Source organism: Olea europaea, unplaced genomic scaffold (assembly GCF_002742605.1).
Source record: "Olea europaea var. sylvestris unplaced genomic scaffold, O_europaea_v1 scaffold775, whole genome shotgun sequence".
Classification (NCBI taxonomy): Eukaryota; Viridiplantae; Streptophyta; class Magnoliopsida; order Lamiales; family Oleaceae; genus Olea; species Olea europaea.
The window spans coordinates 97,324-108,832 of record NW_019266170.1 but is presented as its reverse complement, the minus strand read 5'-3'; the positions used below and the strand labels follow the sequence as shown (position 1 = coordinate 108,832).

At 35.2% G+C, this 11,509-nt stretch overlaps 1 protein-coding gene across 1 annotated transcript; it reads right to left on the bottom strand.

The window, feature by feature from the left end:
* Positions 1-6,096: 6,096 nt before the first annotated feature.
* On the bottom strand, positions 6,097-10,754 carry LOC111391341 (fatty acyl-CoA reductase 3-like). The gene is made up of 10 exons (XM_023016541.1): positions 10,616-10,754; positions 10,423-10,526; positions 9,419-9,621; positions 9,113-9,213; positions 8,803-9,001; positions 8,231-8,392; positions 8,046-8,127; positions 7,669-7,938; positions 6,821-6,948; positions 6,097-6,391 (listed from the first exon to the last, which is right to left on the bottom strand). Exons 1-10 carry the CDS (start codon positions 10,692-10,694, stop codon positions 6,250-6,252), a joined length of 1,470 nt encoding a protein of 489 aa, XP_022872309.1. The 5' UTR covers positions 10,695-10,754; the 3' UTR covers positions 6,097-6,249.
* Positions 10,755-11,509: the final 755 nt, after the last annotated feature.

Genomic DNA, 11,509 nt, shown 5'->3' with positions numbered 1-11,509 from the left:
CAGCTATATAAATTTGATTGTATCCTGAATACCCATCCATGAAAGAATACATTACGTGTTCGGCAGTTAAGTCTACTAGAGAGTCTACTGTGGGCACTATATATTCATCTTTGTGTGTGGCTATGTTTAAATTCCTAAAGTCTATGCACACCCTTAATTTACCATTCTTTTTTAGCACTAGCACGATATTGGACAACCAATTCACATATCTGACTGTTCTAATAAAGCCTGCTTTTAATAATCGCTCTATTTCTTTCTTAATCTTAGGAAGTACATTAGGAGCAAAACGCCTAGGAGGTTGCTTATGAGGCTTAAAATTTAGCTTGGTTGGCAACCTATGTTCCACCAAATCTCTATTTAAACCAGGCATATGTTCATATTCCCAAGCAAAACAATCTTTATATTCTTTTAATAAAGCGATTAATTTATCACTAACCTCTTGATCGGGCATTTGGCTGATGAATATTGGGCGATCTTCTCCTTCATTGCCAATATTCACTTTAATCAAAGGGTCTTGTGTTTGACCGTATTCAGGCTTGGTGATCCTCATCACTTCATCGACCAATTCCCTTGTAGGCACTTCTTCTTCTAAACAATCCACCTTATTGACTTCTCGGCCAATACTTTGTTCCAACTCGAACACTGCCAATTTGTCTCTCAAGGCTGCTTCTTATTTCGTCTTGTCCTTGCATTCTTTATTGAAAGTCATTAATTTGGCTTTGAAGGCCTGAATATCGGTCATTTGCCTTTATTGCTTACAACTCATTTAAAACTCCTTGATTACTCTTTTGCCAATTACTGGCTCTTCTAGGGCCACTATGTTTGGCCTCATCTGACTGAACATTTCAGTAGGTGCATCCACCGAAAATGGCTCTTTACTCTACGCGACAATTTGAGTTTCTTCTCCATCTTGGACTACTCTGACAGGTCCATAATTTCCTTCGTACATGAACCTTTCTACTGAGTTTGCTTCTGCAACAAAAGGTCTATGATCGGCCTGCACCACTTCTGCTTCGCCTTTGTCATTCCAAAAAACCAGGCATTGATGGAACAATGAGGGTATACAGCGACTTCCGTGTATCCAATCCCCTCCTAATAACACATTGTAACTAGTAGGGCCATCTATTATAAAGAAGACTGTGGTCCTAGTAGTTGTCCCTATAGTTATGTCCAATGGCATAACCCCTTTAGCTGAAGTCGCTCCTCCATTGAAACTCGTAAGGATGACTTCTGTTGGGATCATATCGCTTTCTGTCTTTGCAAATTTCCTCATCATCCAAGATGGAATGATGTTTATAGCTGCTCCATTGTCGACAAGCACTTTTGCCACAGGTATGCCGTTAACTAGAGCTTTAACGTACAATGGCCTCTCAAGTGTTTAGTTAACTTCATGGCTGGCTGCTTAAAAATAACCTTTTCGACAGCATCTATTTCCACTTCTTGTTTGTCTTCTGTCGAGTTATCCTTTTGTGATAAGTCAACGTGCAGCATGTCGTACTGAGCTTCCGTTTCCTGCATTTTCTTTTTACTATTTTCTAATACTTCTTCTTCAGTTACCCAACCTGTGGGAGGAGGCATTATTTTTGGAGGTGATCCATACTTTTTAGAGCAAAGAACTCTCTTTTTCCTTTTGGGCGCCCCGTACAACACGTAATAATCGAAAGAACGCCCAGACGGTTCCCCCAACAAGTCCACTTCACGAACCCCCTCTCGATGTAATTGCTTCAACAGAGTATTGTACAATACTCCTCTTTTTCTTCTTTCTGCTTCCAAATCAATTTCTTCTTCGATATCTATCATACCATCATCTCCTTCATCATCGTAGGCCCTTTTAGAAGTTTGGCCTTCTTCATATTCCAGCACGCATGCTCCTTCTTCGTTATCTTTCCCCTCTCCTTCTTCTTTTTCTTTATTCTTGAACTCATTGGCTAGCAAATAGTTATTAGCTATGACAGGAGGTAACGTACCGAACTGAATAGTAAGGGACTGATCTGGATCTTCTCCATCTCTTCTGTCTCGCTCAAACTTCGACCTCCCAGAAGAACTTTCTAGCAATTCTTTCATCGATTCGCCTGTACCAGTCTCCTCACTGTCTTCGAGAATATTTTGATTGGCTACCTCGAGTAGCTAGGCGCCTTAGGACGTGGCACTCCCCGTTGTTGCCTCATCATTCATCCATAGTTCCGTTGAAAATGCCTTTGTTGGGTTCTAGTCATCTCGTTGAAGGGTATCGCCCTTCCTGCATTATACTGGAACGAATGTCATACATTTGGTTGGTGAGGCTGCGGCCTGAATGTTCTCTCATTATTCACTGGCCTGAACTGCCTCTCAAAAGGCGGTCCCCTATAGAACGATGTACCTCGCCCTCTACCAGGCTGAGCGTTTGGGAAAAACTAGGGCGACGGTGATGCTGCCATATCCCTGGTTTCTCTATATTCCCACTCACTTCTCTTTTACATCTTGCACACAGGACGTCTTCATCCTTTTCAGGCTCTTTTCCTTTGATACGTTCAAAGACACTAGGATGTGGTCCAAGGTCCTCTTCCCCGTCATCTATAACTAACTTAAATTTTGGCAACTCATTTTTGAAACCAGTCGTTACCATATTCACCCCAAGTGGCTGTGGAAAAGAGTTTTTATCCACCGACATCTTTATCTTATCCTCGAACGTAATTCGTCCTGATTCAATGACATCCTGTAACACATGGAGAAAAACCAAACAGTTATTAGTCAAATGTGACCATGCATTATGCCACTTACAATATTTTTTACCCTTAACTTGTTCAGGGCTTGGCAATTTATGTTTATCGCTCAGCTTTATCTGCTTATCCTTATATAGTTTATCAAATATAAGGTCAGCTTAGGTTACATCGAACGAGAACGTTCTAGCCTTTTTTGTTTTCATCTTTTATAGGCTTATCTTTGCCCGACGGTCTAGGCTTAGCCATTACAAGACAAGTATACGTGTCTCCTTTGATTAATTCGGCCAAACACATTTCGGTTTGATCGTAATACTCGTCATTAATGGTATGAACATCAAAATTTAGGTCTCTATAATAAGTCCCCTTGCTAGAATTTCTCATTTGCTCTTCTTCTCTTGTTAATTGTTCATACCTAATCACGTTCGCGCTCAATTGGAAAAGATCGGGAAATTCTTTGTCTTGGAATTTCTTTTTCAAATCAAAGTTTAGACAACCTTGAGTGATTTTGACAAACTCCTTTTCGAGTAAAGGTACAAAACATTTACTTCTTGCTGTCTTGAACCTTTGAAGAAAACCTTTTGCCCATTCGTTTGGCATTTGACCTAGATTCACCAAATCGGCCAAAGTAACTTCGGACTCGGTCTTATAAAACTGAGCGTGGAACAATTGCTCCAATTGTTGCCATGTTTGAATAGAGTTCGCTGGCAGATTGATGAATCAGGAGAAAGCTACTCCTGTTAATGAACTAGGGAACATCCTCATTTTATGGTAATCAGTTACGTCACCACTTTGCAGTGTAAATCGCCCTGTGTGTTTTAGAGTAGACACCTCTCCTAAACCGGTAAATAGTGAGAATTCTGGCACTTTATACCCTCTAGGCCATGGATATACTTGGTCTACCCAATCAGGATATGGCTTTGAGTAAGTTGGCATAATGACAGGACGTACCCCAAAAGCCATCTGATCCTGTATTATTTCCATAATTTGATTCCTCAACATAACGTTGGGGTCATATGGAATTTCTACAGGTTGGTTGACCGGTTGATTTGCTTGAGGCCTAATATTTGGTCCGTGGTTGGCAACAAAGTTGCCATGATTTGGGCCATTGTTACCATTAGCCTGAATATTTACTCCATCATTAACACGTAGGGCATTCTGTCGATTATTTAGAACATTGTCTCTTATATTTAGGTTACCCCCAAGTTAGATGTACCATTACCACTATTCTGATTTGGCATTACACCATCCCCCTGGTTTGAAGTAGAGGGACCAAAAGGTGATTCTACCCCTTGATTTGGACTTAGGACTGGGGGATTATATTCCACAATTATCCTAGTTTGGAAGTGATTTGCAAGAGGCACGACTGGCTGACAAATTTGACCTACTAACTTATTCATTATTTCATTCAAAGTATTCAGTTGTTTGGCCATGTTATCATAATGTGCATTCCCATTCTGCGTCAGTCTTTCCATATTATGAATATTTCGTAGATTTACCTATTCAACGACATCCTGTGTGAGTTCTCCAAGTAATGCACGCATAGTTCGAGGACTCAACTCTGTCATTGGTTCGTAACAACTATGACTGCTTTGATTATGTCCATCTGTTCTTGGAGAGCTATGCTGCTCCTCATATCGCTCGATTACAGACTGGACTCCTCCCTGACTTGCTTCCTTATCAGATTTCTGAGGCATATTGTTTCACCTTTTGTATCTTCAACACCAAACACCAAGTCCCACTAGGCGTGCCAAGTTGTTTCGCGCGGGTAGTCGCTAACAATTTAAAAGCGATCAGACAATTGTGTAAGGAACAAACCTCTTGAGACAAAATCCCAAAAAGGGGTGTTTTATTAGCGATGACTTTACAATTGGAACTAAACTGAATGCCTTCAAGGAGCGCAAGCACACGAGTACTGAAAAGAAATGTTTAAGTCTAAACTAAGAAAATTGAAATTACATATTCTCTGTTTGAGAGTGTTTGATTCGGGATCTTTTGCTCTATGTCTTCTCTTCCTTTTATATTCCCTTGATGATTTCTTCATGATCAACCGCTTAGAAACTGCTTGATTGCTTTATAACTACCCACTTTCTTTATGGTGGCTAACGTCTCGTGGAACTGCCGTCTCTAACTGCTGCCACTGCTCTTTGTCGTTCAACCGTTTTCAACTGAACTCCTTGAATCGTGAAATGTGATAAGGTTACTCGATAACTGCTTCAATAACTGCACTTCTGGATAACCATAACATCTTATGTTTGCTAAGATCTTAGGCGATTCGAAGGTTTGGGCGAGAACAAGGTCATAGCTCTGGGCGACTGTAAGGTACTTCATTCGCTCAGATTTTGGGCGTTCTTGCAAACTTGGCCGATGATGTTACCATATTCGTGGGCTTCCACTGCATTCATTGGTAACCCTATTTGGGTCTTTATCCTGAATTTCCCAGTTGGACTTCATTTTTTGGGTTATTTGATTTGGGGATTCCTTAATTGGGCTTCATTCCTTGGGCTATTCGATTTGGGCTGCACTTTTAGTGTGTCAACAAAGTGTCTTATTGGGTATCCTTTCATAGGGTTCATCGTTAATAAAGTGGCTCATCTTAAGTCTTAATCCCGTTGTTTGTTGCAGTTCTATGAGGCCTTTTGTAGATCTCACTCAAGGTTACCTTCATATATATGTACTTTTTGAGTCTTCAGGAGCCAAGTTTATGTGTGATCACTAATATGTGGATTCTTCCCAAGTGATGGTGCATGAGCTAAAAATCGAAGCTCAAGTGGATTTAGCCATCTTGAATCACAAAAAAAATAAAATAAAATAAAATAATAATAATAATAATAATAATAATAATAATAATAATAATAATAATAATAATAATAATCATGCTCATTTTCTTGTATATTTGTTATCTCAAATTTGCTCATTGTAATCTTTCTTAGTTTAATTATCCAATTAAAACATATCTATCTTTGGTTATAACGACGAAATGGAAAGTAGTGCTTCACTCTTTTTAGTTTTGAAGGCTAGCTAAATAGTCAAAATGTATGGATAAAAAAAGGATAAAAAAATGTGAACCTTATGTAATATGGAGATGAAAATGATACTCGACCAATTTACAAGCTTGAAAAAGTAATCCGAACATGCTTATTATGACTTAAACGTATTTCCACCATTGTGTAAACCAGAAATATACATGTACTTCAATAAAATATACAGTATACACAGTGATAATTAATTGGTTAAGGACCTGGTTGGTCTCTCAACTTAAAGACAAGCTCACAAATAACTATAATTTTCAATTCATAATTTCTCATATTGTGTGTGAATTAATGGAAAGTAATTGCAAAATATACAGTGCATGGTGCATGGTTTTCTTTCTCAAGGATACTATCATTTGAATGTATTATCAGAATCAAAATTCCTCAATATTCTCATTATTCGGAGAAAAATATTCATACATAAAATAGCCTATCGTTGATGTTTCTTTATGAATGAAATAATCATGAACATACTTATTCAAAGAAACGCTAGCACATGAACACATCCAAAAGTGTGATCACTTCAATGCATACTTTATGATTCCTGGAAAATGAATGTTCATAAAGTAATCTTCCCATTGAATGCACTTTGGATCAAAGTTAAACACTTCACTTCCTCTAGTTGCCGTTCGTAGATTTTCAGTAGTACTGTCATCGAAGCTGCAAATGCAGTGGGACGATATAATTGTATTTGGATAGTTGCACCATAAATGCTATAAATGAGATAAATGACAAGCACAAGATGTTAATGGAAAGAGGGGGCAAAAAAGTATTGTTATTGAACAATGTGATAGTAGGGTCATAGTCAAATTGTTTAATGAAGAAAAATGCAATCTAACTTTATTGAACAATGTGACAGTAGCTCCACTATCATATAGACTGATGATGATCATTAATTTGGATGAATAACTTATTATATAAAAAACCTCTTTTAAATTATTTTCCTCTTAGATTTTGTCAATCCACTAGTTACTCAAAGTTTAATACTTGGAAAAGATAAAAGGTTTTTATAATACGTATGCAAATTTGAACACAAGTATTGACTAACTTACATAGAAAAAAATTAAATTTAAAAATGTAGATACGTACATTCCTTGAAAGAACAGGTACGGTTTGTAGAGTTCTGCTAAACGTATAGAATGATTGACTCTTCGTCTTGCATTCACATGTACATGTTCAAAATGGTTGCATAGTATCATGTTCGCCAACTTCAACATCTATGAGGTACCAAAAAAACAATACATAGTTACTATGACATTATTATAATTACCCTTCTCTTATCCATTCTTGAGTGAAAAAGCATGAGTCATATATTTATGTCACCACAAACAACACATTAGTCTTAACTTGTTAATTGAACTATTTTTTTAATTTCACGATGATACGAATTTAATGATGAAAAAATCCATCTCTGAAATTTGTCAATAATCCGTAACTGATTTAAATTAATATTTTCATCTTTTAACCTTAGAAATCAGTTATCGATTATGTGACAGAAAAAAGGCCTAAGTACAAATGTTCTGGTTAAAATTAATTTTCAATTTTTTAAGGTGAAAAGTTATGGAAATATTTAGAGTATCTCCATCAACTATCTTTATTTTAAAGAGATTAAAAAAAAAAAAAAAAAAAAAAAAAAAAAAAAAAAAAAAAGAGCATTTTGAAGAATATTTAAATATAAAGACCAGATCTTTTTGCGCACTCATCTTTATTTTGATTTTTTTCCTCAATTTAATTTTTTAAATACGACAGTAAAAAATCAGTAACAATTAGTGACGGACCCCACTAGCGATTTAACATTAATCTTCAAATTCTTTATAATTGAATAAATCACAAAATCCCTTGAGAATTATGTCTAAAATTTTCTTGAGAAGTTGAATTTCTATTCTAATTAATAAAATAGTAACTGGATTTTACTAGAAAAGATTAATAAAACTAACCTGTATAAATGGCAAGTAACGGATTGCAATATATCTGTGAAAGCTAGCCATGGTTTCCAATATTTTGGCTTCCTCTACTTTGATAGGCTTCCCTCCCGTATCAAGCAAAGGATTTTTAGTTAAATAACGATACATAAGCCACTTCATGTCTGCATATTTCAGTGGATTTCTTCGAGATGAACCAATATGATAAATTAACCTATGAGATGGTTGATTTGTATGCATAGCCATTGCTACAAGCATAGAATTCACCACCATATCACCAGGTATCTGCAAAATTTCGAAATCGAAATGTGCAACACAAAGAAAGAATCAATAATAATGGATGAAAAGAAATAAGTGGGAAGATTGTTTATGTATATGTACCATTAGCTTACCATGTCAAGTATCGAGTCGGGATCACCAACGAAGAATTTTATTTTTCCTTTGCCATAACCAACAAAGATGCTGTCAAGAGTTCTGTTTTTGGCAATTTGTTTATCATGAAACTTAGCTATAGAAAAAAATAAAAAATAAAACACTTAATAACCTTCAAAAACATTGTTCCATGTCAACATCCTACCTTATACTTTCGGTCCAACCAGAGAAGGGCTCTTTATAAGTACTTGTTATTATTGTTGGGCGTACAATAATGAGCTTAACATTTTCCTTCAACTTCTCCAGAAGCATTTCCCCCATAGCCTTTGTAAACACGTACGTGTTTGGCCATCCATGCAGCTTTGCTCTGGTAGATATTTTTCATTAATTATTTCTCACTTGCTAGGAAATGCAAAATAGAATAAGTAAACAACTACTCAACACCTGAAGAATTCGGGTTCGTTTGTCAAGTCTTTTGAAAAGTCAAAAACTGTTTTTGAGGCTAAGAAGTTACTTTTAAACCTATTTGAATAGTTTTCTAAAAAGTCTCTGTCTGTCTAGCTAGAACAAATTATAGAGCCGGATGACCTAGGGTAACTTTTTCCTCCAACAAAAAGCAGAAATCCTACCAAACAGACCCTTCGTATAGTTGGTCAATAATCAATGGCCTAAGATACTTTAATTAAATCATATCAAAATATCCCTTCACATTGATCAACATATTTAGAAATTGTTGGAGCTTGAAACATATAATAAAAAGTGCTATAATCAATTAACCTTTCAATTCCCAAATTTCTCATAACTGATTTGATCTTTAGCTCTGTTGCATTTTGAGCTTCAAGTCCTCTTAATCTTTCTTCCAGTATCTTTTTTTCTGTGTTGATGTCTAAATAGGAGATTTCAGCTCCATCAAGTGTTTCGCCCATACGAAATGGCTTTTCTGGCACGATCCCTACACTCGAGCCATGAACATAAGCTGTAAAAAACACGGAGATAGAGTTACGTACATTTGTGTATCGTTAATTTCCACATGAGATTGATAAACTAAATTAAATTTTTGGAAGTAAAAGACTATGTTGCTAGTTACCTGTGGATACATGGACAAACATCTCTATTTTTGAACAGTTTCTTGCAAATTTTTGTGCATGCATGGCTCCTAAAGCATTGATCCCCATTGCAACATCGTATCTATAAAAACTCCAAAAAATGCAGATTATTTCTATCCCTGCAGAGCTATTTCTCTACAATTTCAAATAATTTACATATGTTTTTCGACCAAACAGAACTGGGATCTAATTACCTTAAAGATGAGTAATGAGTATTTAGTGCATATTGTATATTTGTGTGAGAATTGCTGAAAAATAAATAGACCATAGTCCAATTAAAATATTACCTTTCATCAAATTTAGTTGTTGCCGCTGAGTTAACAATAATATCTACTTCTTGAGAAATCTCATCTCTCAATTTTGAGTCAAAGATACCCAAGTTTTCATAAGAAACGTCACCGCAAACTGGAATAACCTTTGATAATAGGAAAGGAATTAAATCTGCACCATATTTCGCCTTCAGAATTCCAAACAATTCAGTGTTGAGCACCTGGAACATAATCAATTATAGAGAGTCAAGTATGTAGATAAACTACTAAAAATTGGAAAATGAAATTACACGCGTAAGCTTGCAGAAGAAACATACGTTCAAGGGGGATTGAACACTATTTAAGTTATCATTGTAAAGGTTTGATAGTAGTTAACTAATAGTAATGCTTGAAGAGTTGAAAGGTCCTCAACCGCTAAGCTGCTCAAGTATTCAGAATACAAATTTCTTCAAAACCTCTTTTAGCTAGTTCAAACACTTTCAGATAATTATCCAACAATTTGATAAAAACTTCTTAGTCTTAGAAGCAGTTTTTAACTTTTCAAAAATCTTGTCAAACGGACTTTAAATTTATAGATTCTTTGTCAACTTTATTAAGAATAGTAATCCATCATTATTTCCACATTTAAGCGACGTGAGATTTCATACTTAATATCAAGCATACCATTTTCAACTAAAACGCATTCTGATCTTCTTTCACGACCTATCCAATGACTGGGTGCATTGCAATTGTGCAGCACAAAAAAACCACAAAAAATAAAAAAATAAAAAAAGGTAGAAGAAGAGGAAAAAGAAAAACCTCAAAACACTGCAAATATATTATGCCCCTATTTTATAGGGATTAAAATTTAGATTTTAATATAAGTTAAGATAAATAATTAATTTTTAATCACATATTTCATAGGACACAACTTTTTTACTACACATTTCATCATCTTTTAAATCAAAACTACTAAAAATCTGATTTTGATTCCTACCAAATAGGGGTTTTTAGCTTTACTAATGTATGCTTCACTTGTATACCTCTTCGTGTAAGCGCAGTTCAGCAGATCTCTTATCCACTGCCCTAATAAGAAGAAACAACTTCTTGATTTTGGGTTGAACTCTAAGTACTTTCTCCAAGAAAACTGCATGCAATTAGAAAAGTATTAGAAAGTTATACCCATATAATCAAGTGCTTATATAATTTTTCACGAGAGAGAGAGAGAGAGACAACTTTTTGCTAAAAATCCTGTGGCTCCAGTGATGAGAATCGTCTTTCCTTCAAAATATTGAAGAATTTTACTCTCTTCCATTGTAAGAATGCAAAAGAACTGTTACAAACTTGGTATTAAGTAGTTGTACAACATACATTACCTTGTTCAGATGATGGTATATATAGACACATATATAGATATAATAATTTAATCCACAAGTCAATTTCATGTTGGCCGAAAATTCTCGTTTCTTTATGAAAAAGTCAATAATGTAAACTTATGAGCTTACTATATATTAAAGTATCAAGAAAAGATAACTTGGCTCTTGGCTTCGTCGCCGTTTGTTTTTCTTTTTTTCGTGTCGAATTGTTGATTTGCCTAAAATCTTATTTTCTGACGTACATAAAATTTGCATGCAACAGAGTTAGGATTACTTGTCGGTTGAGATAATTGACTTTTTTAAATATATGTTTCAACAATTGCAGCAAAATTAAACTTGAAAGTGCAAGTAGATGGATTCAATTCATGTTTGGTCACCCAACTCACATGCTTATTTTTCATAATATTTAAACCACGATGTGTGGCCCCCAATTTACATGCTAATTGTTTCTAAATGGTCACCTAACTTTTTCTTTCAATATTACAAACCAATGCTTGTTAATTTGCATAATATTTGAAGCTTAAACTGAAATATTGTCAAATCATCTTCGTGTCGAAAACATCCTTTAGTCATTTAACCTATGTTTGGCCTCATTTTTAAAAAAATTCATTTTCATCCATATATTTTTTCATAAAATAATTTTACACGTAAATCGAATTTTTTTCTTATTTTTAATTACACATCCTCTTAAAAATCACTATTCCATAATGCATTTTCTTACAATAATGAGGCTCAAATAAGGGCTCATTTTTAT

Bases quoted from the DNA above. Each gene is read 5' to 3' on its own strand.
- LOC111391341 (XM_023016541.1), bottom strand. From the start codon at position 10,694: ATGGAAGAGAGTAAAATTCTTCAATATTTTGAAGGAAAGACGATTCTC. The intron at 10,527-10,615 runs GTTGTCTCTCTC...AATTGCATGCAG, and splicing joins CACAGGATTTTTAGCAAAAA to TTTTCTTGGAGAAAGTACTT. The intron at 9,622-10,422 runs GTATACAAGTGA...ATTATGTTCCAG, and splicing joins AACTGCGCTTACACGAAGAG to GTGCTCAACACTGAATTGTT.